General features: G+C 45.9%; 3 protein-coding genes across 13 annotated transcripts; 1 reads left to right on the plus strand and 2 right to left on the minus strand.

The window, feature by feature from the left end:
• Nucleotides 1-679: 679 nt before the first annotated feature.
• RNF113A (ring finger protein 113A) lies at nt 680-17,982 on the plus strand. 2 transcript variants are annotated; one of them, XM_032449420.1, is made up of 13 exons: nt 708-871; nt 1,088-1,164; nt 1,261-1,365; nt 2,246-2,353; nt 2,630-2,739; nt 2,954-3,060; nt 3,470-3,559; nt 4,384-4,477; nt 4,887-4,993; nt 5,430-5,689; nt 9,783-9,934; nt 12,821-12,956; nt 15,926-17,982. In XM_032449420.1, exons 1-10 carry the CDS (start codon nt 772-774, stop codon nt 5,513-5,515), a joined length of 984 nt encoding a protein of 327 aa, XP_032305311.1. In that variant the 5' UTR covers nt 708-771; the 3' UTR covers nt 5,516-5,689; nt 9,783-9,934; nt 12,821-12,956; nt 15,926-17,982. The 2 variants fall into 2 exon arrangements, with proteins under 2 accessions (XP_015741174.1, XP_032305311.1); XM_015885688.2 differs by lacking the exon at nt 15,926-17,982 and having other exon boundaries at nt 680-871; nt 12,821-13,097.
• STRADA (STE20 related adaptor alpha) lies at nt 7,197-16,690 on the minus strand. Of its 9 annotated transcripts, none has more exons than XM_032449418.1 (13): nt 16,632-16,690; nt 16,501-16,556; nt 15,426-15,483; nt 14,534-14,562; nt 11,184-11,286; nt 10,465-10,586; nt 10,228-10,336; nt 9,977-10,100; nt 9,214-9,385; nt 8,816-8,920; nt 8,345-8,586; nt 8,060-8,102; nt 7,197-7,672 (listed from the first exon to the last, which is right to left on the minus strand). In XM_032449418.1, exons 2-13 carry the CDS (start codon nt 16,510-16,512, stop codon nt 7,520-7,522), a joined length of 1,272 nt encoding a protein of 423 aa, XP_032305309.1. In that variant the 5' UTR covers nt 16,513-16,556; nt 16,632-16,690; the 3' UTR covers nt 7,197-7,519. The 9 variants fall into 9 exon arrangements, with proteins under 9 accessions (XP_032305309.1, XP_015741165.1, XP_015741163.1 ...); XM_015885679.2 differs by lacking the exon at nt 14,534-14,562 and adding an exon at nt 15,145-15,197; XM_015885677.2 differs by having other exon boundaries at nt 16,477-16,556; nt 16,632-16,664.
• CCDC47 (coiled-coil domain containing 47) lies at nt 17,165-25,738 on the minus strand. Of its 2 annotated transcripts, none has more exons than XM_015885672.2 (13): nt 25,631-25,738; nt 24,442-24,707; nt 24,219-24,326; nt 23,936-24,110; nt 23,583-23,704; nt 22,943-23,008; nt 22,131-22,232; nt 21,370-21,480; nt 20,727-20,812; nt 19,700-19,758; nt 19,313-19,422; nt 18,974-19,141; nt 17,165-18,672 (listed from the first exon to the last, which is right to left on the minus strand). In XM_015885672.2, exons 2-13 carry the CDS (start codon nt 24,700-24,702, stop codon nt 18,592-18,594), a joined length of 1,449 nt encoding a protein of 482 aa, XP_015741158.1. In that variant the 5' UTR covers nt 24,703-24,707; nt 25,631-25,738; the 3' UTR covers nt 17,165-18,591. The 2 variants fall into 2 exon arrangements, with proteins under 2 accessions (XP_015741158.1, XP_015741160.1); XM_015885674.2 differs by lacking the exon at nt 25,631-25,738 and adding an exon at nt 25,403-25,425 and having other exon boundaries at nt 18,349-18,672.
• Nucleotides 25,739-25,818: the final 80 nt, after the last annotated feature.

A 25,818-nucleotide genomic window follows, 5' to 3' on the forward strand; every position in this document is an offset into this window, starting at 1 on the left:
CCCACCCCAAAACCGCATCGCCGGCCCCATCCCACCGACCCCCCTCCCCAACCCCCCCATACCCCCCCCATACCCCCNCCCCCCATACCCCCCCCATACCCCCACCCCGCATTCTGCCGCCCACCGTGGGTGCGATGCTGCGCTCGGGGTCGCGAAGCAGCGCTCGGGGTGCGGGTACCACCCAGCGAGCGGAACCGCGATGGTGGATGGGGTTCTGTAGGGGTTCTGCTGGGGTTTTGTTGGGGTTCTATTAGGGTACTGTTGAGGTTCTGCTGGGGTTCTATTGGGGTTCTGCTGGGGTTCTGTTGGGGTTCTGTAGGGATTCTGTTGGGATTCTGCTGGGGTTCTATTGGGTTCTGTAGGGGTTCTATTGGGTTCTGTTGGGTTCTATTGGGTTCTGTTGGGGTTCTGCTGGGGTTCTATAGGGTTCTGTTGGGGTTCTATTAGGGTTCTGTTGGGGTTCTGTTGGGGTTCTATAGGGGTTCTGTTGAGGTTCAGCTGGGGTTCTGCTGGGGTTCTGCTGGTGTTCTGTTGAGGTTCTGTTGAGGTTCTGCTGGGGTTCTGCTGGGGTTCTATTCGGGTTCTATTCGGGTTCTTTTGGGGTTCTATTCGGGTTCTATTGGTGTTCTGTTGGGGTTGCTATGGCGACTCGCAATTCACCCTCCACGCCTGCAGGTGGCGCTATGCGGCCCGAGTCCTCCCGTCCAGCAGGGGGCGCTGTGCGGCTCTGCGCCCATCTAGTGCCGCTCTGTCTTGAGGCGGCGGCTCAAGATGGCGGAGGGAGGCTCAGTGTGCGGCTTCGTGTTCAAGAAGCGGGGCCTGGCGGCGGGGAGGGGGCGGCGGAAGCGGCCCAGCAGCGACCAGGAGCAGGGTGAGGGGCTGACGGGGGTGGTATATCCCGATGCGGCCTGTTGTGGTGCACGAGGGAGGCGGAGGAAGGCCGTGGGTCGTACAGCCCCTCAGTGGGGCCCGGTTATTGAGCTGTGTGATTGAGGGGCGCTGCCTCCATCCCCGGAGCCCCGCGGTCAGGCCCATTAAACCCCATTAAACCCCATTAAACCCCATTAAACCCCATTAAACCCCGCAGGGAGCAGCGGCGATGAGGGCAGCACCGTGGTGAGGAAGGAGCGACGGAGGGACGCCCCCAACCCCATGATCCAGAAGGTGAGGTGCACACAGGGCGCTGTGCTGTTGTTGTGTGGGGCACATCCAGCCTTCACACCCGCTGTCTGTCTGTCTGTCTGTCTGTCCGCCCTTCAGACCAGGAGGTGCACAAAGGAGCGGCCCTCATACGCCCTGAGCAGCAGCGATGATGATGATCCGTCGAAGGAGATCGGAGTCACGTACAAATCAACAAGGTCGGCGGTAAGGACTGAGCGCAGATGAGCTTCTGGGGTGGGGTTAATCCCATACTCATATCCCATACTCTGCTTCTGTAAATGTGCCATCAGCTCTTCTCAGTTTTGATCTGTAGCTGTGTTTCCCTGTCCCTCCCCTCCTAACACACAAGCTGGGTTTATTCTCCTGATATTCTGCATTGTTCAACAAGGAGCTCAGAGCAGCTCTGCTGGGAGGAAAGGTTGAGGGAACTGGGCTTGTTTAGCTTGGAGAAGAGAAGGCTCCGGGGAGACCTCATTGTGGCCCTAATACTTGAAGGGCAGGGCAGCACGTTCTTAGGAGGAGGTGGAGCCTTTGGGGTTCCAGAAGCTTTTGGTGTGTAAGATGGGTTTGTTTTTAATTTGAGGCTGGTTGTAATTATTTGGTTTCTGTGCAAATGAAGAGCTGACAGAACCTCAGAGCATTTGTCTGTTCACTGTATTCACAAGGAACCAAGACTAGATCACTGAATTAAAACAGAGCACAGGCTGCCCACAGCTGGGTTAAAAGTTCAGATATAACATCCTGCCTGTGGGCTGGGTGGTCTCATGGCTGAAGCACTGAACATGAGAGACCTGAGATCAGTTTCCAGCTAAGACAAGATGAAGCTTGAAGGAGTAAAGTGGGGATTTCTGTGTCCTGACTCTGCAAACTAAAACCTGGGAGCAGTCAGTAATTAACATCCTGTCTTGCACAAGTACTAGGCTGGATGCTAAGAGAAGATGCTAATAGAAGTTAGAAACTGCTGGAGGGTGAAGCAGGCCATGCCCAGCACTTGTTCAGTGACTGGCCCTCCAGGTAGCCGAGGGGTTTCTGTCTCATGCAGCCTTTCTTTTTACTGTTATCACATATTGTTCTTGCTTTTCAGAAACCTGTTGGCCCAGAAGACATGGGGGCCACAGCAGTGTATGAACTGGACACAGAGAAGGATAAAGATGCCCAGGCCATCTTCGAACGCAGCCAGAAAATACAAGAGGTTGGTCAGCCTCACTTCTAAGAGTTCATGCTATGCAGGAGTGTGTGTGCTTACTCATCTCCTTTTGCATGCCAAGACCTTGAGTCTTTTCTTGCCTGCATATTTGAGAGGTTGGAAGTGTTGTCTATGTAAATGGGGGGACTTGCTGGTGTTATTGACTACTTGGTATTAAGGAAGGTATGGCCAGGAGGGGAGGTTGGTATGGGAGAGATAAAAGCTCGCTTGTGACATGAAGATCTTCTGACCCCTAATTGCCTTTTTTTTTTTCTCTTCTAGGAACTGAGAGGAAAAGAAGATGATAAAATTTACCGTGGTATTAACAATTACCAGAAATATGTGAAGCCCAAAGACACGTCAATGGGAAATGCCTCTTCAGGAATGGTCAGGTAGGTTGGGACGAGCCTGGGATGGGGGGGGTGGATCATAGAACCACAGAGAATTTCAGACATTGTCCCCAGGGGCACTTTTCTGGGCTGAAATGATGCTGTTTTTGGAGCTTGTTCCTATCTAATGAGTTTGGTGTCTGGTTCTGGCCGGGCCCGCAGGGGTTTTCTCCATTGCAGTGACACAGCTGGACTGAGCCTTCTCCCACCCTTTCAGAAAAGGACCCATCCGTGCTCCAGAGCACTTGAGGGCCACGGTGCGGTGGGATTACCAGCCAGACATCTGTAAGGACTACAAGGAAACAGGGTTCTGCGGCTTTGGAGGTGAGTGGGTCTTGCCTGCAGGGATCCAATCCAGATGGTGAGCCCAAGTTTTGTGGCATGAAATTGCACAGTTAGTAATTCATGGGCACCTGTTTGCAGAGTTAGTATTTCCTCACCTGAGGTTATGTAGGTGGTGGGATCTCCTTTTCCTTTTCCTATGTGGGTGAATGCTGGAGCTCTTGCTGTGGCATCCAGAACGTGATGCTTGTGGCCTGTTGATCCTGAGAGGGCAGGATGAGGCCCTCTCTTGGCCTCATCTCTCTTGGCCCTGCCCTGTAGCATGGGTGGGTACAGAAGTAATTGGGTTTCACCTTGTACTGAGCAAATCTCAGGCTGCCCCTGGATGAGGTGTCCTTTGAACAGCTGGGCAATGGGGGTAGATTGTTCATCCCTCTTTTGTGCTTTCCAGACAGCTGCAAATTCCTCCACGACCGCTCAGACTACAAACACGGCTGGCAGATAGAAAGGGAACTGGATGAAGGCCGCTATGGAGTCAATGGTACAGCACAGCCCCTCTGCTCTCCTGCTCCCTAAGCTAATGGTGTATGAGGCCACAGGGTCCTTCCTTCCCTCGTGTTGAAGAGTGAATGTGACTTACAGACTTTGCTGTCTCAAACTGCACAAGCAATGGGTTGATTAGATGGAGAGAATTCCTCATTCCACAAAGCTATGGAACTCTCTGCTGTGGAGTTACCTTAGCTCCAATAACAACTGCCAGTGCTGTGCAAATCTGCTGCTTTCAGATTACCACTGACTGCTACCAGGGGGGATAATTTGCTCTGTCTGTCTATACAAAATATAGCAGTCTGTTGTTGTATGAATCCCAGCAGCAAGCAGCGTGGAGATGGGGAGATAGATAGAGCCATCTCCTGCAGCACAGATGGAATGCTTTCATGCTTTGTCACATCCCTGTTTCTCACTCAGAATCCATATCTGTGGCCCAGGGATGCAGCCAAGTGTAGCTTATGAACTGCTGGGCAGCTGCAGGGGATGTTCTCTGAGTTGAAGAGTTCAATAGCAGCTGTTTTGGAAAAAAATGTGAAAAATAAGGAACTGGAGGATGAGTCTGTTTATAGCAGCAAGTGGGTGTCGCACAAAATGTGCTCCTGTGAGATGAGCAACGAGCACACTGGCTCATTAGACCTAATTATATCTCAATCCCACACACGTTACTGACATCAGTGACACCCAGATGCTGTTGTTTCCAGCAGAGTCCATCCCACCTGCTGTACTTTCTCCATGTTCCATATTTCATGCCCTGTGCATCTGCTGGCCTGGCTGCCTCTGCTCTTGTTCCAGTCTGGTTAATTTTCCCTCGTGCAGATGAAGAGAACTATGAGGTGAGCAGCGATGAGGAGGATATGCCTTTCAAATGCTTCATCTGCAGAAGTTCCTTCAAGAACCCCGTGGTCACCAAGTAAGGAGCCAAAACATCTGTAGTGGGCTGAGTCCTTCAGTCAGTCAGTCATTCTCTTTGGTAGCAAACACTGGCATTGTCCACATGCTGGTGGAAGGAGCACGCTTGTTTGCTTTTCTGGTGGGTGGGGAAAGCCTCTGCTATGCAGGGAGTTTCATAACTACATCTCAAGCATCAACTTGGTGGGGTCTCAAGCCTTTGTTGTCCAAGAACCTTTTATATTTCTATAGATGCTGCCTGATCACATCACCTTGCACCTGTGCTGTCTCTGGGAGAGCTGATGCTGCATAGGGCTCTGTACATCCAGCTTATTTTTGCATCCCTCAGGGCTCAGTAGTTGATGATCTCTAACTCCTGGATGCAGCAGTTGTATCTGGTGACTGGCAGTACCGTCTGTTTCTCCATACAGGTGCAGGCATTACTTCTGTGAGAGCTGTGCCCTCCAACACTATCGCAAATCCCAGCGCTGTTACGTGTGTGATAAGCAGACCAATGGAGTCTTCAACCCAGCCAAAGGTAACGGCCACCTGTGGGATAGAGCTGCTGTATGATCACAGCATTCGGCTGCAAGGTGGAGCTCACAGGCAGAACTTCTCTCAGTGCTTGGAAACACCACATCAGGGCCTGGGTGCCACCACAGGGGTAAAAAAAGAGTGTTTGTGTTTGCCCAGAGGGGGAGACTGATTTCTGGTGAGGGTGCTGGGAGTGCAGACAGTAGCTCTTCTGGTCAGTAATCCACTGACAGAGCCTGGAACTTTAGCATCTGAAGCCCCACTGAAGGGCTCAGTGTTTGGTGGTAGTTCCTGGCTTAGCTTTTGTGCAGATGAGTGATTTTTGGTAGGTGCTTTGGTTCCAGGACAGAGCTGTGTTGGCAGGTCCTGGGCATCCAGCTTTGCTACTGGCCATTCCATGTTGCACCTGGAATCTCATCCTGCATCTTCCTGCTTTTCAGAGCTCATGGCAAAATTGGAAAAACACAAAGGGGAGGAGGAAGAGGAGGAGTCAGACCACTCAGAACATGGTGAAGACCCACACTAGCAAAGCACTCTGTTTTGTATGGAGCCCAATAAAGTTTTCATGGGAAGAATGCACAGATCACAGCACTTGCCTTTGGGCCAGCAGCTGCAGCCATTGGTGGTTCATCCAACCAGGCCTTGTTAAAATGGGGGCACGAGTGGTGCCAGTTGTCAGAGAAGACACAGGACAGAATGGGTAAGCTGAGTTGTCTTCTGTGCCATTAGTAGGACCACGAGGGCCTGGGGAGGGAGGGTCTGAATTTTGTTCAGTCAAATCAAATGCTAAAAGCAGAGAGAAGAATGAAAACTATTGGCTTGTACCAAGTTTATCTGTCACTTTGGAAATGCTGTTTGGGAGGTAAGCCAGACTGCTGCAGTTAGTTGTGATTTATTGCAGCTCAGAGGAGCGTATTCCCTCCCATCTTTTCTGCTGCCTTTTGATCTCTAGAAGTCAAGAGCTTAAAGTAACATCAAACAGGATTCAGGACTTCAGAGAGTGATACCACTGTGGAATCATCCCTTGGGGAGGAAGCCAGCAGCTGTACCATGTCCCTAATGCAAGGTTTTATGCCATCAGTGGTACTTCTCTCAATGATTTTTCCCTTGCTGCAACCAGCTCTGTCCAGGCCTGTGGGATGGGGATAAGAATTTGGGCAAGAAGGAAACTTCACAATGGGTTGAACTGCAAGATGCAACCTCCTAAGTATGGAGCTGAGAAGAGCATAAGCTTCCATCACCCTGCAGAAACAGCAGACTTACAAACTTCAGAAATATTTTATTTTGGAAAAAAAAAAAAAAAAAACCCAAAAACTAGAGTAACAAATTTCATCTGGCTTCAAGTCGTTTACAAACAGAAGGACCTGCTGTCAGCACCGCTCCTCCCATCAAGCACGCTTACAGGGCTGGAATCCCAGTGCTTCATTTGAGAGTGGAAAGAGCTCCAGCACCTGTGGTCCTTGGAAAGGTCAAACTAAAAAGCCTTAAACACGCCTCCAAAACCAAATGCTGTGAGCTGTCACAGCCAGGGATCAAGGGAAGCTGTGTGAAAAGCAAGCAAAGGATTTTTATATCTCATTCATTTGGGGATGATGGTACAGCAATGGCAACAGAGGGCTTAGATCAGTGAGCGTAACATTCAAAGAGGTGTTTTGTGAGTAAGAGGATTTGGTGTGAAAATTACTTTCCCTCCATGCCAAGTCACTGAGCACGGGCTGGTATGGATATTCCATGCTGTAAAAGCAGCCCAGCTAACAGGAGGCTGAGCTGGATGTGCTGTGGGAGGTTAGAAAAGCTGGTATGTTGCACAGAATTACACATTAGGATTTGATGACCCAGGCAGCCATGGGAGGAGATGGGGATGGCATCTGACCTGGAGCTCAGAGCACACAGCCTCAACTGAGAGGAGTCTTAAAAGCTCTCTCCAGAGCTGGAGCAGAGCTCAGAAGTGCAGAGGAAAGCCCAGTGCAGTGAATGTGCCCGCGACAGCCTCAGGTTACCTTCTGGTTCTCATTTTCCACCATAAAGAAGTGACCAAGCTTAAGAATGCACTCCTTTCTGCACCCTCAGAAGTTACCCAGTAACAACACAAATCCGACTAGCTCTAAGAAAATGCCCAAAACTAAGAACTGCTTTCCTCCCCTTCTTAACTCTAAGGCACCCTTTAAAAAATACATATAAAAAAATAGGGTCGTGCAGCCTTCACCTGTGAGACGAGGAAGCCAATCCTTTTTAGAAACAAGGGGAAAGAGACCATAACTGAACAGATTCACTCAACCCGTTCTTGTGTTCTCCTGCTACTCAGCTGCAAGAACTGGACTATGGGGCACTGCACCACCCTGAATGCTCCGCAGCTCCGGTCTGTCCATTTGTTTCCAGGCTTCTTTCCAAGTAAACAGGCAGCTGAAAGTTCCTTCCCAAGGACCTGTAAACTCTTCTATGTGTAACATTCATCACCTTTTATGACTCAGGAACAATAAATTACAATGTCCAGAAAGCTCCTCCAGAACCAAGCAGAGTCTCTGTTATTCTAGAACTCCCAATCATCCACATCCAGCTGCTCCAGGTTTGAAACCAGCCCAAAAATGCCACTGGGATCCTGGGGCCGCGTCCCTTCAAAGTTGGTAATGGGTGTAACAGGGCGCAGGAGTTCAGGGAGTGCTTCAGAAGCACGACGCTTGATCTGCATGGAAAAGAGAGCTCAGCTGCTGAAATGCTTCTTCATGTGGGTGGGCAGCAAGTAAGACAAACATCCTCTGTCTGCACTGAGGGATGCACAACCTGCATCTTATAACGGGACAGTGCTTTGCACAGTAACACTTGTGTGACCCTGATGTTCCCCTCAGCGAAGCTGAAGTGTCTTAGAGGAGGGAGCTGCTTGAAGAGCCACCTCACCTCACCCTCCCACCTTCCTGGAGAATGCAAGGCTCACTAACCTGCACTGCTGCTAATCACCAAGCTAAATTAATCCAGCAGCTCAGAATGCCCACCCTTAGCTCTGGTGACACAGTAAGGTAATGACTGCAGAACAGCCACTGTTCTGTATCTGTGCATCCAATGATCTCCTTACCTGCTTGAAAAAGGGATGATTAAGCAGAGCGCCTGCACTTGGCCTGTTCAAATAAAACAAAAGAAAACCAGTCAGTGCACTCTGACCCTTCAAGTTGCCCGTGCAGTTCTGTCAGCAGTTCACCATCACAATCCCATCCCACCCATCCCCTCCCTTACACCAGCTCTGGCACCCAAACTCTGTGAAGATTCAACACATTAACCCAGCAGTGGCTCTCATGGTTTATTCAGCACAAAACCTGTGCTCGTGGCAGGCCTGTGAAGAGCAGCTTCGGCCTGGCTTTACCTGAAGTCTGGGTTCCGCTGAAGGCACTGCCCAACAAAGTTATGGAAGCAGGAGGAGAAGGTCCGAAGATAAGGGTGCAGGTTTGACTCTCCATTGGCTGCTCTCACGTTGCTCACAGCCGTGCTCTCACCCAGCCCATAATTTGCACTTGAACGAGAGGTTTTCATAGTCAGCTCATCAGCAGGAATTGTGGTGGTGTCTAGCAGGCAGGGAACAGTTCCATTCAGCTTTTCCAAGAGCATCTGGAAGTGAAGGACATCAACACCCCACGTATACACAAACTCCAGTTAAAAATTCTAATTACATCTCTCATGTCCTCAGCATTTGGCCATTACCATTCTGACACCAAAGCACCATACAGAAAAAACAGCAATGAGAAGGGAATTCGGGCACCCTCCTGTCTCCACAACCCAGAGCTGAAAGGCGGTTGTTCATGCTGAGATGAAAGAATGATGTGCCTTTATACCTTACCTGAGTAGAAGGCATGTCTTTAAATGGTACGTGTCCATTTGCCAGTTCACAAGCTGTGATCCCTATGCTGTAAATGTCAGATTTTGCATCATATCCCTGAAGATTCTAGAAGAAAAGGGAAATAAAAACTACAGACGTGCAATGCAGACAGGTGATGCCCATGATTTGCTGAGCAGAACAAACACAAATGATTTCAGCAGAACAAACACAACCAATATAGGATTGGGCTGAGGGGATTTCTAAGGTAAAAAGTGCAGAGTTAAGATCCTCATCATGAGCAAAAGCAACACTGTGGCTGCTGGTTTTATTCTTCCCAGAACTTACCATAAAACCTCAGAAAGCTACACAGAGATATGATGTATTACTGAGCACAAGCAGTAGTTGGTTTTTATACACACCTGCTGCAAGACTTCAGGGCTGAGCCAAGGTAGGACTTTGATGCTGTATTTGGGAAAGTCGTGAACGACTTTGAGGCGCTGCCCGTGGTTAATCATACTCAGGTTACTTCTCAGGCCTGAGAGATACACCTTCCCATCTACAGAAATCAGGATATGGCTGGCTTTCACGCTCCTTAAAAGAACAACAAAGATCAGTCAGTTTCTCTGTCTCCAAAGGTTCCTTATAGCATCCCCAGGAACGCTGCTAGCATAGACGTACACTACAGAGGACTGAAGGCTTCTTACCTGAGCAGCTCTGACAGTACCGTACCATAAAGGACCAACCCAGGACATTCAGTGCTTAAAATAGAGTTTCTCAATGGAAGGATAATATCAAAGGAAAGGAAAAACAAACTAAAGGGTGGAAACAGTAATCTAAGGAAGAGATTTTTCAAAGATTCAACCTTAATGAGCACCTACAGAAAGATTAAAAGCTTAATGAGGAGATTCCTAACGGCCATCCTGAACACTGTGCAGAACTACCGACACAAACATCAACAGGATGTTCAACCACTTTGCTTTTCCCCCAGGGAATGTTGCTGTGGCAAGGAGAAATACAGGACTGGAGGCCATGGACTCAGGACAAATCTACCCACACTTCTGCTCTCCATTCAGAGCCTTAGCAAGTCTGCTTGCCAACATGGCTGTCCCAACTTCAGACAAGGGCCTTCAGGGTACAGAGGTAAGTTTGTTTCAGTACCACTTCTATTATTACTATTTTTACCTGTGTACATAGCCCATATGATGGATGTAGTCAAGTGCTTTCAAGACTCCTTGGAGAATATATGCAATAGCCAATTCACTCATCCCATCCATAAAATGGGTACAGATTAGATCTTTTGCAGAGCCTAAAATGAAATAGAACATCTCTTCATTGGTCAGAAAAACAAGGATGTTTCAATGAAGATGTAACATCTCTTAAACTTCATCTTACAGGATATGCTGGTGAGACAAAAATACATCCCCTTCACTTACCATAGGCCATGAAAGATGTCACTACCCATAGCTCATTGTCAGCTATGAACGTTGCTTTGTATGGCACAATATTAGGGTGGTTGAAGAGCTTGGAGACATGAAGTTCTCCCTGAAGGCAAAAAAGATATTTCAATTCAGTACAGTAAATGCAAAACTATGAATATAGTATTGATAAGCACCGTTCTTATCATCTCTTCTCTCCTAAACTCACTCTATGGCTCACTAGGTTCACATTACCTGCAAGAATGTGACCATTTCATTGGTGCAGGCTTCCAGGTTAACTCTTCTGACAGTGACGTACTCCCCTGAGGGTTTATACCTGGCCAGGTTTACAACCATCAAGTCTTCAAAGCCTCTGCCTGAAATAAAAGGCATTCAGCCTTCAGTGATATTTCTGGAAGCACACAGTTCTAAAGAACTCCACCAATCCTTGGCCCTTAAATAACCTTTATACTCATTTACTCAAACTATTTATGGCCTTATGAGTGAAAGAAAGTAATTGTTCCATCAGAAGTCATCTCCCTTGGCACGCATCCCATTGATCGCAGCCAGTAAGTTCACATTATCCAGTCTTTCAAGCTCACAACTGAGGCAGAAATGATTCAGCCACAGCCCCTCCAAGGACAGGGAGAACATTCAGGGTCCTTCTGCTGACTTTGTACCTCATACTCAGCACTGTTAACTCACCACACACCTCCTTCCACTGCAATCCTTTAGGATAAGCATCCCAGCTTTAGCAAAGTGATTTTAAAATCAAAGAGGAATCACAGAATTGAAGGGGCTGGAAGGAACCTCTAGAGATCATCGAGTCTGACCCCTCTGCAAAGCAGGCTCCCTAGGCCAGGTTACACAGAGGAAGAGTGTTCGAATGGCAAATAAACAAGCAACTCATTGAGACAAGGCCAACACATCAGTCAGCAGCAGACTTCAGTCCTCCACCCCACCTGTAATCTTACCTATGATAGTGAGCAACTCATAACAGCTGCTGTCTGGGAGGAAGTTGCTCATGATGTCCCTTTTATGGGATGAAGCTATCGACTCGGAGCTCGCCTCATTTGTCTGGGGAGAAAAGATAAAGTCAGCTCAGAAGAAATAAAGATCACATGCTGGTAAAAAGAATCTGCTCCTTATATTATCATACACAATCAATAAAACAACTGAAAGTAGAGGAGAGAATTTAACTGCTGTTATAATAATACCAAACAGTTAAATGGCAATTGAAATCCAGGAGATGCCTCATTTCAGAAGGTCCAGACATCTGCGTTTTAAACAAGTAACCACACAATGTTCACTCACTTTAAGCTGCAACGTCTTCAGAAATATTTGGACAAAGCCAATTACTGCTCACCTGAACAGTTCAAGCACTGCTTTGTGGGAACTACCTTTCTGCAGTTATTTACATTCTTGCCTGAACAAAAGCCATGGGAGCACGGAGTGTTTCCAGCAGGCTGCCCTATGGCACTCAGCACTCCTGCCTGATGCTGGGCTGTCAGTGCTTGCTGCATTAAGACCAGCAAAGCTGAAGCTGCTGAGCTGAATATAGAAGATGAACCAACTCAGGGAAGGGATGAAGGTCAGCATGAAAAATAAAGCTCTGAATGAAAGCAAAAATTCAGCTGCAAAGAATTGGTGCTTATAGGAGGAAAAAAAAAAGACCTCACAGCACAAAGGGAATCAGCGCTCCCAAACCTGCCAGCTTTTCTTTGCTGCTTCTTATAGGAAGTTACCTGCTTTATTTACACACATCTTTTCAAGCAGCATTCTGGGTGAGATGGTGCAATGCTCTTGCAAGCTCCTCTGCACACCTTGCAGCTCCTTTGAATCCCAAAGTCACAAGAAGTGCATCCTAATGGGGATCCAAATTGATTTGGTGTCCAACAGCAGATTTAGTTATCTCCCATTTCCAGCACATTAACTCCTGCTGACATTTGGAAGCACAGCTCATTTCTTCCACCTCATTCTTCATCAATTGCAAATGCCCTTTATCAGACCTTTTCTCATGGCACATGAAATAGAAAAGGCTTGTGCATTTTCCTACAGCGACAGCAAATGCTCCTTTATATCCCCACACAGTGACATCCCCTGCTCTATACTCAGACAAGAGTAAATGTAGCTCACAAGCGCAGGCACCATTTACCATACATCACCTTTGGTTCAGTGTGAGGATTCAGCACCTGAGAAGCTTTCAGCTGTCCCTAAATGTACCCTGTGTATAAGCTATAAGTCAGGCTTCCTAAGTTCCAGCTTTGCAGCTCATTTTAAAGAACATTTTACCCCTCTCTGTCCACCTTAAAAATAAGGGTTACTTTCAGTTATGGGCAAAGGTGAAACTCAGTTTTGTGAACAGGGCTATGATGCAATTTCAGCTCGAACAACTGCAGCACAGCAACTCAGCTGCTGTTTCAGGGTAACCAACCCCTCCAATCTCAACAGCTCTAAAACCTTCATTCCAGCCACAGCAACACACAGTGCTGCAGCCCGGCTGTGGATGCTGAATGGAAAGTTACTGCCTATCTCAAACCTGTTGCAAAGATGCTTGTCAATTCTGATGTTCACTGCATCATTAATGATTTCTTCCATCAATTTCACACAGTCCTCTCAACGTCAAGACTGACACACAGGCAGATGGAAACCTCTGAAGCAGAAAGGCACCACCAAGGAAGTGAAAGCAAAAGGCTCTGATAGCAGCGTTATGGAGCAATGGCAGCAGGTGAAACACTCAGCAGGATGTAAGTGGTTTGCTTTATTCAAGTCCACTCCAGGTAGAGCATAAGCCAACAAAACAGATGCAAACATTAAATCTTATTTATGGTTCAGGCTGTTTGAACAGCAATGGAAAAACAAAAAGAATGCAAACTCTCCTTTTAGAAGCCTTCATTGGAGGTCCTCACTCACCTGTCCTCACGTTAGCAGTGACCAGTAACAGAGTTAATGCAAAAGGAGCTGCACCAGAGAATTATCAACATGGTGCAGGAGTTTGGAAAACAAATTAGGTTAAACTGAAATGTTACTTATGAAATACTGCAAAGAAAAACCAACAACCACTCCTTGGTGGTTTCACACGGGTCAGCTTTTGGTGTATGGTTAAAAGCAGAAGCAGCTGCAAAATGAAGTCGCACACATCTTGCTTTATGGCATGACTTTGGTGAATTGACCTCGTTGATCAGGTTTTAATTGGAAATAGGTTTGATTAAATCAATCTAAGGTAATTATAAATGCCATATGAAAATGAGTTCTGTGGTGCCAGCAAAGATCTGCCTTTGCCAGATCACATTCCTCTGAAGCAGGAAGGGGAAATGTTGGTTTTGTTCTCCCAGTGTAGCATAAGCTGTGAATGTACATGACTTTACACAAAGTATTCTATACGTGGTGTATATTTTCAGGTTTTTTTGTGCCAGTAAATTACAGATAGTGGCACAAAATAAATTACCAGCAGCTCGACACAGCTGCTGACACAGTTACAACCAAATCACACTTAATTCCTGTTAGTAATTAGCTTAAACTAAAGCAACAGCTGCACACAGAGATGTTTCAATGTTGTGTGAGCAGGTGGGAAATAAATTAGGGACATATCCTGCCATAAAATACATTATTCTCTGAGCACTGCTCATCGCTGTGTGTCATCAGGGCCTGCAGAACAAAAAGCAAAGGCAAAGTTCTCAGCAGCTCCGTTCTGGCTGTCTGGTTTTGAGCAGAGATTCCATGTTGACAAGTGGCTTTAGGTTTTAGGAGGCAAAGCTCTGTGTGTGTGCAGAGAAATGGCTCTGAAGACCAAGCAACAGGAGGTCAGGTCACATCAGACTGAAAGTTACATACTTGCTTCTGATGTTGGAGCCTCTGATGTAGCTGCTGCCCAGAGGAAATAAAGGAAATCAAAATCCAAGTGTTCAGAAGGGAATATGGTTCAGAATGGCCAAAATAATCATAAATTGGGGCTGTTTTCAGAAGCGTTGCAAGCAAACTTCATCCATTTATTCTGAACCAGTTCAGAGATGGGCATCACTCAAAAATCAGACCTTCACAATCTCAAAACAGAAACTCTTGGCTGGGCAGGAGGGTGGAGGGGACCAACCCCTACCACTAATCCAAGAGGGGAAGTTCCAACTTCCAAACCAGTCACTATGTTTGCAAACCATACACCAAAACCTCCATGCCAGGGTGAAACCCATCTCCACGCTTGCAGAGCTACGTATAGAGATGAAGTAATAGAAACTAAGGTCAAAAGGAAAAAAAAGAAAATCAAACTTCCACAAGGATAATCTCCATGCAATGAACCACAGCACCACAGCCTGCAAACGCCACTTACTTTTCTCCTAGAGTCACCCGGAGGCTGCTCTGGAGTAAAGAAATTCATTGTTCACCAAGTTGTGTTCAACAGACACCCATCCAAAATATAGTTGGAACATAAGGATGAGAACTCAGTACATAACCCCACACTTATCGACACCAAAGAGCTACAAATATATATCCTTATACAAATATTTCACTTACAGATAAGGCTGCTGCATTACAAGTAATCAAACAGTGGCACAAGAATGAAAATCAAAGGGATTCAGTAGGGCTGCTGTTTACGTTCAACATAAAAGCAAACTGATAGATAAGGAATGACACACAAACTTAGCCTGAATACAGAATAATCTGGTGTTTAGTTATTTGAAGCAGAAGCTTGAAGATCTCTCTCTCTCTATATATATATATATCTTTCCTATACTAAGTCACTGATCAACATTTCTGCATCCTAGTAGAATATAGCAGACCAGAAACCAATCAGCTCCCATACAGACAATGCTGGGGAGCCATCAGAACAGTTTCAGACTCATTCTTACTCCATTTATCTTCTCAATAACAGTTTCAGACTCATTCTTACTCCATTCACCTTCTCAATAACAGTTTCAGACTCATTCTTACTCCATTTACCTTCTCAAATCTCTCTTTCTTTTCTTTCACCCAACAAAACCAGACTGCAGTGCCTGAAAACAGAACTGCCATCAGTGTGGAATTGATTTCCAAATGACTTGTTGGGTGCATCTGTGTTAACTCTGCATTGCTAGTCAGCCTGAATAACCAGATTTGGTGCTACAGATGGATGTATCCATCTCTTTTATTACTAGATAGATATCTTCTACAAAATTAACAGGCTACAATAAGGCTTCAATAAGGCATTTCTATCAAGGTCACTTAACGAGAGCAAAACTTACCTCCAAATAGTTCGAACTCCCTTAAGCCCTCAACAATGAACTTTTCGGACACCCACCGCTAAGAGAAAAGAAATCCCCCAATAAGGAGTTACTTCCTTTAAGGACAAACCACCCCCCTTTCCTCCCACACCCCTAAAAGCAGAATCATAACACAGCGTTATCGTGTCTATAACCCATCAGTTACAACCACCTCATAGACAAGGATATTATTTGTTTGCCATTAGGATGGCACACATGCAGCATGCACACTGCATCTCCTGAATGGCATGCACTTACAGTAAGGTTCATTGTGCATTATTCAAACAGGAGCTTTCACACGTGCACAAAGAGCAAAAAGAACAAGCATGCAATGCTCCCTTATACAAAGATATAAACGTTTGGGTGCATAAATCAGTGCTTTGACATAGAGACAACACCTTGGAGGACGTGAAGCATTTGGGCTACGTGCTATTTAGGTGCAGAATTAAAACAGCATTGCAATAAGTGTTGTTCTCTTGCAGAATTCATGCTTGAATGTCAGAGCCAGCACTGTTTGTGCAGCGCTATTTGACTCCGTGATCCAAAGAGCAGCAGAACAGATAAAGCAGCTTCAGGCTCGCAGTGCTGTTAGCACGAAGCAAATCACCAACAGCCCCGTGTTACAACGTGGCAATAAAACAACGGATAAACCAGCCAGAGGCGTTGAATGCAAGCAAAAGGGCGGCCCTGGAAAGCACCGCTGGGTGGGTGACAGTGCCCGTCCATCACAGTGATCGCAGCCGCTGCTGTCAGTCGTTCCAAGTGCTTTTCTCCCGTGACACCGATCGCTTTGACGCTTTATAACGCAAAAATGAGCAGCGCCCCGTTTGGAACCCGTTGGGTTCGGGGAGACACACATGTTACTATAGAGGCGGTACCGGGCCGGGCCCAGCTCCCCTCGTTCGCACCGTGACTTTAAGGCGGCTCTTATTGCGGCTCCCGTGACCCACAACACGGTGCTTTCCATCCGGCCCCCAACAGGCCGCGGCCCGGTTTACCGGCTAGAGGGAGCTGGACGCCGTTTAACACTCACCCTAATCCGTTCGGGTTTACTTACAAGAAAAGACATGGACTCCGCGATAGCGCTACCTCACTCAATGAAGGGCAGGCAACCTAAAGGATGACAGCGGTCGGTTGGCCCGGTCCGGCCCGGTCCGGCCCGGTTCCCCCCTCAGCCCTCACCCTCACCCTCTCCTCAGGCTGCGGCCTACTCGCACCGGTAGAGACGCTGCGTGTGACGTCAGCACGCCTCCACGTGACTCACGACGACGCGGCGCACACGTTTGACGTCATCTCGCAAGCCCGCGCTCACGCACGAGAAAGGCGGGAAGCAGAGGGCGCCGCCATGTTGGATCTCCTCAGGGAGTGGCTGAGGTCTCTCAGCCCGTAAGCAGCGCAGAACGGCGGCTGCCTTCGCTCCAAGAGGAAAAGCCTCCATCTATACCATCTCCAGCTGGTGATGAGAGATCCATCTCTGGCTGCAGGCCCTTACTCCATTCCCACCTCTCACCCGACAGGCTAATTCACATCACTGTCCTCAGGCCACTGCTGAGGTCATGTTAAGTTGTAATGCCTATAAAATGCTGAGGAAGTTGTAGTGACTGGGAAAAAAAAACTGCTCTTCAACACAAAATATGCCTTGAGCCCTCCCCAGGGCACCTGAGATACTTATATACCATTAGCTGAGAGGAACATGGAGTCCAAAGCAAAGACGACAGGTAGAGTGTTTCAATGATCCTTTACTCTTCATTAGGTAGTTCATTGAATGTTCGTATTACAAAATTAGCTGCCGTGGGACTGAGGGAAAGCTGTCCGCTTCAAGAGAGCACGAACCAATATTTCTTCTCAAAGAAATTGTTGAAACACGATCATATTAAATCTTTAAAGCTAAATAGTGCTAAAATCTCACATAATCTACATCGGTTTTGGTTTTAAATTAACTTTTACCAACCATTATAAAATTTCACATATTTGCATGGATCAGGTTACAGACTTTTGCATTTAAATCCACGTGAAGTACCCCACGCTGGAACAAGAGCTTGAAGCAAGTGCTGTTTCAACAGCAGCTCATTCTTATTGCCTAAGAACAAAGTTTGTACAAATCATTGTACAAGGAAATGCAAGACACTGTTTTCCCCACAGAACTGTAAAAAGTCTGTCACAGCAACAATATCGTCACACCTTCTGGACTAGAAGCATTTATAAAATGCACAGCTCTCTCAATGAAGTGCTTGCACAAGGGCATTCACTTCCCCCCACACACACTCATACTCTTATCAGACAAGACAAGATGTCCACTGGAACGTTTTTACTTTCTTGGGGAAATTGGCAATTGCAGATACTCCACTGAATCGAGCTTCTTGCTGAAGTGAATGAGGCAGCAGCTGCTAAGACCAGGAGAAATGTTCTTGAGGCAAGTTTTTACAGTTAAAATATTCCAGGGAGGCTACTTGAAGCTGCTTAACTCACCATGCGCTCCTAAAGAACCACCATGCTGACATTTTACACTGTATTAAGGTCGTAGCATTCAAAACCACAAGTAGGAAACGACACTCACACACTCCACTCCCGTTCCATCTAACCATCTATGTTACCTATCATGCCTACAGGTGAACCGGTACCTTATTTGTAAAGAAAAAGAAATATAACTCTTGTTCTACTGGGCTTAAATCCCTGAAGTATCCATATTGTGTATGGAAGGCTTTATGTTTTGTGCCTTTAAAAGCCTGATGCAAATAAACGCACAGTAAATGCTTGTTGTGCAGTTTTCCTCCCCTTAATTTATGAAATCCTCCCTTCTTTCCTAATAACTAAAACCAAAGTTTAAAACCAAAGCATTCACGTTACCAGCACACATGGATGTGTTTACAATCTTACGTTTTTAAAGAATAAATGACAAAGAGCATTCAAGAATATTGCATTTTTTTTCCCCTCCCCCAAACAGACAAGTAGCAAAACTTTACACCACCTGGAATAAAAGCTCTGCACATAAACCTGCAACGTTGCTGTAATACTTAAGTAACACCAATGCAGGGAACGTTTCCCTTAATGGCTAGTAGTGTTCAAAGAACTGTAGGACTATGGAGTTAAGTAGCTCTTTGCACCCCATGGATTCAAACCCTGCAGGTGGCAGCTTCTCACAGTGCAGTCACATAGCTTTCACTTTGATTTGCTTCATCTTCATCTGCTTCTTCTCCAGTTTCTTCTGCTCACGCCGCAATGCAGCTTCCTGCAGGGAAGGATACAGAGATCCCAATGAGCACCAGTGATCTAATTCAAGAACAAGCTCGTCTCAGAAAAGCAGGACATAGAAGCAACCTTCAGCAGTGTGCTTGGGGTCACGTCTCTGAGCAGGTAAGCTGGTTCCCCATTGACAGCCTTCACATGTTTCAGAAAGTAGGACAGCATACACTGAAAGTGTATAATCCCTTCTGATTAAGTCAGGCACTGCTGCTGGTAATGCCTACAGGCAGCCCTGGAGATACTGCAGGGTTAAAGTGCCAGTAGTTTATAACAAAAATCCATCTCACCACCAGCCGACGCTGTTTTTCTGGATCCTCCTCATTCATGATCCGCTCCTTCTCTGCTCGTTTCTTCTCCTCCCGACGGGACTGGGCAGCTTCCTGTCTCTGCACATGAGTCAGTTTAAGGAAGTTCTCCTCCACGCGGGCCCGGTTCTTATCAGCTTTCTGCTTACCCTTTTCACAGAGAAAAGCAAAGGCGGTTAATCGAGATTCCCTGTGAGCAGAGTGGAGTACCTGTGGTAGTTACATTGGAAAGACAAGACTCCTGGCTTTAAGATTAAGGATCCAATGTTAACACTTGGAGTTTATACGATTTTCAGAAGGCACAAAGCATATACCACTTACTTCTCTGTTCAGACGGAACTTCTTTGCTTTGTCAATCGAGTAGATAACCATGTTCATCAGAGGCAGCAAAGACTCCATATCCTTTGGGGAAGTGTTGCCTGAACCAGGCACTGAAATAGAGAGTTCCCTGTTAACTCAGAGAGATTGGCAGCATTTTTTCTATTGGCTGTAATTCTCTTTATTGTTCACGCCATTAATGAAGATGATGTTCTTGTCTGCTGCCTTCTATTTACTGGCTAATCAACCAGTGATCCTGTTTGCATGCAATGCAGGCATTTGTAACATCATCTTCAACAGGTGAAGAAACTTGAGCATCTGACTAGCAGAGATGAAGCCCACTACCACTCTGACACACAAACACACGTAACACACACACAGTTCTCTTACCATTAAATGTAAACAAAAGTGTCTTTTTAGTTTCGGGCAGTTTTGTAAGCTGACCCTCCCTGGAAGGAAAGAAAAAGTGGCTGAAATGAGCAAAGAATAAACGTGGGCACACAAAATATCTCCCACTGTCGGGGGACTTCATTGAGAACCAAGAGACATTTGCAAACTACACACAAGATTAAAATAAACACATTTAAGTTTCAGTCTACTCAGATTCCTGACCTATTGTACTCAGTTCAGGATTCTAATGCAACAAAGGCAAACCTTGATTTCACAGAGCCTTCAAAGCTTAGCTATTTCAGTACAAGACACCATCTTGCCTTATAATTAAATCAAAGTACATTCCTTTTTTTAGAGGGCAGTTTCAGGTTTTGATATGGATCATTTATTTGTATGCCTGTGAGCAAACCACACCCTTGCAAAAGCCTCCGTGGTGATTAAGATGGTAGGATAAAGCACCCACTACTTGGTGATTCTGAGGCAGCAGTGAGAAGTACCCCAAGACAAGGCTCAGAGAAACAAAACGTATCGTATCTGTGTAACTTTGAAAAACACCTGAGAATTAACTGGAACAACAGTACTTATACAGGTGGTTTTTGTTTGCCTTTTGTCTTTTAAACAGCAGACTTTGCTCAAACTGAGCTCTCAGTGCATTCAGATAGTATCTGGATGAATGTGTGCTTTTTCAACCACTCTTCTTGCGGCGTTATTTACTCCTGAACTCGTCCACCTTCAGTGGGATTACTCAATTGTTTTCCATGCAGCTGTGTACACTGTAACAGCCAGGTTACGACTGGGAGCAGCCCAAGCTATAGAGTAACCAGCACACAAAAATATTTAAGGCAATACAACACCTTCAACTTCTAAATCAATGCAGTGTTTGGAAGTACTGGGACTGTATTTATTCAGCTGCTTCACCTTTGCACCTTTATGTGCATTCCAGCTAGCAGCACACTGCAGACATGTCTGTCAGCCTCTACTTTGCTCTGTGTTACAACAGAAGGGGAAGATCTAGCTTTATACGTACTCTTGCATAAGTTTTGGACCGGAGAACTGGTCCGAGAATTGGACGGACTCGATCTTGTCAGCGTAGTGCGTGAGGAAATGTATCATCTGAAATAGAAACCAGCATTAGTTTTTGCTCTCACCAACACTTTCATCCTCCTACATGCTCAATATTGGTTTGCCAGTGTGTCCACATACCGCTCAGAAAACATTTGTGCTCTGCTTGCCACAATGACACCACAATTTAAGCCATTGCCAGAATGTGCCTCAATGCCTGGAATCAACACAAGCAACTCAGGAGTTACTATACATTTAATTCTCATTTGGGATTTGCCATTTCATTTGACGACAAGCTTGAACACCGAGGGCTCATGGACAGACTGACACCCTCCTTTCATCTGGCTGTTGAGCTAACTTGCAAGCTTTGAAAGTAAGTTTCAAGTCCTCAGTTCATAGACCAACAGTTGATATGTAAAAACAACTACAAGTGACAACTACACCCTTCTTCCAGTCCTTATATTTCTTCAGGGTCTTGGTGTTTCTAGATCTCACTGGGGCCATTTAGTTCTATTGTGATTTTTAAAGGAGATTAAGGTCAGAATTTTTATACAGGCTGTAAGTGCTGGGAGCACCAAGGAGTATTTGTATACATCAGCCCAGATTACCTTTGCGTCCATCATTCCCTCTGTGACCTCCCCCATCTCTGACAAGATTGCCAGGGAATCTGGAAGCCCATACTTTGCACCAGACTTGGGTTTATCGCTGCAGAACTCACTCTAAGCAAACAGAGGAACGGAGGGAAAAAAAACAATAATAAATACAAGCATGCAAATAGCTTATCACAGCAAACTGCTCAATCAGAACTGGAGCCCTAGAAGAACCCGAAAAGAAACAAGAGAAAAAAAATGCATTAATTCAGTCACTCTGCCTGGCTGAGGACACTTCAAGTATCAGTGCATGTAGTCTAAGTCAGTATTTCCCTTCAATAGGAGTGCTTCAAGGAGAAATGAATTGCAACACTTCCATGCCAAAACACCTGAAGTGGATTAATGCATTTAGAGTATTTGGTTTGATAAAACAACTAAGCTGCTGGTATCCCACCAACCACACTTCAGTGCTGTTACTTGAGACATTAAGAAAGATTTGCAAATCACTGGTTGTTATTACTGAGTTCTTTGCAAGCTTCAGTGCTTGAATATTTGGGGAGCTTGATTTCAGTCTAGGTAAAAACATGACCCAAATTTTTCCATGTCAGATATCATTAATAAGTTTACTCTCCAATCCTTAACTAAGTCATTTGTGCAAATTATATGGGGTGAAATGAGACACATAATGACAGCATAACCCAACCTCCTGCTAAACAAACAGATTCAAAGAATAGGATGTAAAAACTCCTATCTTATTATTCCAGCGTGAGCACACATACCAGGTCCTGCATCTCTTTCTGAAGTCGCACCAGTGCTTTTCTCGTTCCAACAGCAAACACATAGGTGTCCATATCGTCATCATTCATTGTTACTTTTATTTGCTGCAGGGCAGAAAGTAATTAGCAATTTCTCAGTGTATTTTAGGGAAAGGTAGCTTTTAATTTTTGCTGAGCATTCAGTTCAGCATTCCAGTATAGTGCTCCATAGTAATGACAGAAGAGCTGTAAGCCTCCTTTGCAGAGCAGACATTCATTGCCTGTCTGCCCATATCTAAATTCAGCATTCTTAATAGACATAAGCAAATACAATTATAGATACATAGAAAAGGTATTCACAGCACACAGAGCTACTGTTATAACAAAACATCTCTCTTGGCACTTCTGTGGTTAGAAATTCCCCTCGTCTCCCAGAGCAAGGGACAAGGCAAACAGTGACTTTACAAATCAGAACATGAGTGCCAGTGTATGCATTGGAACAGCTCCGTTCTGGTTGACTGAACCAACAAAGGAACCATTATTTCAGACTGTAAAACCACATTTTATCATGATGAGGTCTTGAAGCATGACAGACTTTGCAGACTGCTCAATAAAACCCACAGAGACAAAACTCCGTCATCACCAGTTTGCATTTTACTGTCAGAGATATGGATAATTCTTGCAGATTGTTCCACGAGATACTGGACTGTAAGGTGCAGAATACAATGCAAAGACACCCAGCAGTGCACATATTATAAATACAACAAAAAGCAGCACTGCCACACCAAAGGAAGGCACCCATTCAGCACAGCTGATCTGAAGGGTTGAGTACGTACCACTTGGTCACAAGCCGGCCTCATCATGCGTGCAAGAACATTCAGTAGGTCTTGTCTCTTGAGAAACTAGAAACACAAGATTTTCAACTCAGAATATTGATAATGTACCTAGAATGAAGGTCTTCATTAGCAGATATGTGTGGAAATTAAGGAAAAACAGGGCAGTTTAATGTCAATGTTTTTTATGGAAGAATATAGCTTTGCTGAACACATTGGAAGCCACTCGTATTGCTCAAAAACAGGCCCACATTTTGCACTTCATCAAGTTGCTCAGGGCCTCGTTCTCTCAAATTATGAGCTGAACTAATGAGCCATCCCATACCTGTCCATCCCAGGTGCAGGATACCGTCTTTGTTAGACCTCACTGAAACACCAGCTGGTCCATTCCTCTGCTTAAATCCCTCTGAATGGCAGCTGGACTCTTCCAACACATATTCTTTATACTTCTCGTTCTCTACACTCTAAGTATTATTCACTTTGATCCACTTTAGTGGGCAGAATACAGGACTGTCTGACCAGCTTTCCCTTCCCATGTGCATATTCAGAACTCTGCCTCTCAACCTGACATGGAGCACAGCTGGGCCCTCCTTGTTGCTCACACTGGAAACTGAAATCTGGCAACAAACTCACTCCTCCTCACCTTGAGCTGGATGAGCATCCCTTCACAGCACACCCTTCCGGAGCACCACAAGTTGTAGATGTGTTCATTTTCTTGATTTAGTTTCCCAGTGCTTGTAGCTTCTTTATTAGTGCCATCATCCCCTAAAGAAAACAAGAATGAAAGATAAATGCCCCACACATTCACACACCAAGTGGTGACAACAGACTTAGAAATTGGTTCTCCTGGGTTAATTCAGTATTGCCATGATGTTTGTGAATAACATAAACCACCACACCATTATTTCAGCACTGGAAGAGTGGCATATTATTTATCTACATCCAGAGCTGTTACTATTCTAATGAAATAAGTTGAGAATGCACTACACAACTTACCAACAAGAGCAAAATTGCTCTCTAGCAGCTCCCTGTGTGTACTGAACCACGCATGAGCCAAACGGTTGTTTTTGTTCTTCCCAATGATGTAATTCATGATATAAGCAAGAAGACCCGTTACCATCAGGATCTCCATGTAATAACTCTCCCAGCTGTTCTGAAGGTGAGCAGGGACCTACAGAGAGTAAATAAGATTCTTAGTGTCTGTATAACAATTACTGGCATAGAGACACCAACAATTAAGCAATGATATAACAGAAATAGAAACAAAATTCGTACTTACATTCACTATTGTTATGGGGTCTTTATTTTTACTAGGGGATGCATCTGGTTTCTCTTCATAGCCTTCAAACTCCTCATCATCATAAGGTTCACTCTCAGTGTCACCTTCCTGACGGATAAGAAACACAAGCATTGTGAAGATCTAAAGGCTGGCAATCACAATCCAAAAACATACAGCAAGAAAGCATGGTTCAGAGATACCATCAGGGAATCCATGGAGATACCTGCACATCTGTGTCATCAAAGTCCTCCTGATTCTCATCCTGACCTTCAAGCTCTACAGTGGCTTCTTCTTCATCATCTTCTGTAGTGATGATCCTCTGAGGGGACTCTGTGACTGTATCTTCATTAACATCTTCAAATTCAGCAAAGTCATTGTCATCATATTCCATGATATCGTCTCCATCTTCAAACTCGTCATACTTGGCCAAAGAAAAACCCCACGGGATGAACAGGACAGCAATGAAAATGTAGAAATTCTTCATTTTCGCTGCAAAAAATCCACAAGATTGCATCAAATCCTTCTGCTACGAGTCACCAATTCTGTTACATGACATCTCCAGTAACTATTCATTTATGATCATTTTGCATGGCCAGAATCAGGGCATCCCACCTCCATTTGCATTCAGACATAGAGGCATTTCCTTGGACACTCAATGATGGATGGATATATAGAAATAACAATGAATGGACCCATGAGATCAAAGCTCCCCCCAGATCTACCAGGAACCTGCAGAGATTTGGGTTATTTTGGATGGTTCTGGTTTTCTACCCTCAGCTTCCTATGTCTTTTTGCTTAAGCAGCCCCAGGCTCTCACCACCTCCATCACTGAGGGTCTCAATGCAATGAGAACCGACTGCTGCCCTCCCCAGGCACCCATCACAGCAGGGGGGGGTTGAAACCAAATGATCTTCGAGTTCCTTTTGACCCCAGACACTTGTACGATGCTCTATGGGCGATCAGCTGCAGCAGGGCTGGCATTAAGACTCCTCCTGCAACCCGATCCGAGTGGGAACCTGCACGTTAACGAGACTGATCCCATAGGAGCTCCAAATAGAAACAATCTGTTTCTAAATCAGCCCGGCGCTGAGCACCACACGCTCAGTGCTATGAATGACAAGGGCAGCTAAAACCCATTACAGTGCCAAAGGAATCCAGCAAAAACCCAAACGGAGCACGCTCACAACAACGTAAATCAAGCCGTTAAACACAGCAAAGCGGAACCCAGCGATTCTATGGGACCCCAGCACGGCCTTCACACCGACGGATTCCGTTTCCTTCCCAATAAAGGCCCGGATCCCTCCAGCCCGGCCGTGACCCCCCGGTTCCACGGTTCCTCAGTGCCGCGCACACCGTGTAACGGGACGGGACCGAGCGCAGAGCGGCGGTGGGACCCGGCCGGGCCGCGTTACCTGAGTCACGCGGCGCCGCACACTCAGGCCCTGCCCGCCGCCACGGCCGCAAACAGCGTAACGCTGCGTACTTTGCGTAGCGGGACAGAGCATGCGCACTACGCACCGCCCCGGCGCTGCCGGTCGCTCTCTCACTGCCCGCTCCTACAACCCTTCACCTGCGGCTTCACCCGCCGCTAGTGCGCATG

Source organism: Coturnix japonica, chromosome 27 (genome assembly GCF_001577835.2).
Source record: "Coturnix japonica isolate 7356 chromosome 27, Coturnix japonica 2.1, whole genome shotgun sequence".
NCBI lineage: Eukaryota > Metazoa > Chordata > Aves > Galliformes > Phasianidae > Coturnix > Coturnix japonica.

What these genes read in the sequence shown, in the direction of transcription:
- CCDC47 (XM_015885672.2), bottom strand. Translation starts at nt 24,702, where the DNA reads ATGAAGAATTTCTACATTTTCATTGCTGTCCTGTTCATCCCGTGGGGT. An exon ending in GAGCAATTTTGCTCTTGTTG is followed by an intron (nt 23,705 to 23,935) that starts GTAAGTTGTGTA and finishes TGTTTTCTTTAG; the next exon opens with GGGATGATGGCACTAATAAA. An exon ending in GGATGCTCATCCAGCTCAAG is followed by an intron (nt 23,009 to 23,582) that starts GTGAGGAGGAGT and finishes TTGTGTTTCTAG; the next exon opens with TTTCTCAAGAGACAAGACCT.
- RNF113A (XM_015885688.2), top strand. Translation starts at nt 772, where the DNA reads ATGGCGGAGGGAGGCTCAGTGTGCGGCTTCGTGTTCAAGAAGCGGGGC. An exon ending in ACAAATCAACAAGGTCGGCG is followed by an intron (nt 1,366 to 2,245) that starts GTAAGGACTGAG and finishes CTTGCTTTTCAG; the next exon opens with AAACCTGTTGGCCCAGAAGA. An exon ending in GCAGCCAGAAAATACAAGAG is followed by an intron (nt 2,354 to 2,629) that starts GTTGGTCAGCCT and finishes TTTCTCTTCTAG; the next exon opens with GAACTGAGAGGAAAAGAAGA.
- STRADA (XM_015885675.2), bottom strand. Translation starts at nt 16,512, where the DNA reads ATGTCTTTTCTTGTAAGTAAACCCGAACGGATTAGG. An exon ending in GCCCTGAAGTCTTGCAGCAG is followed by an intron (nt 8,921 to 9,213) that starts GTGTGTATAAAA and finishes CTTTTCTTCTAG; the next exon opens with AATCTTCAGGGATATGATGC. An exon ending in AAGACATGCCTTCTACTCAG is followed by an intron (nt 8,587 to 8,815) that starts GTAAGGTATAAA and finishes CTTCACTTCCAG; the next exon opens with ATGCTCTTGGAAAAGCTGAA.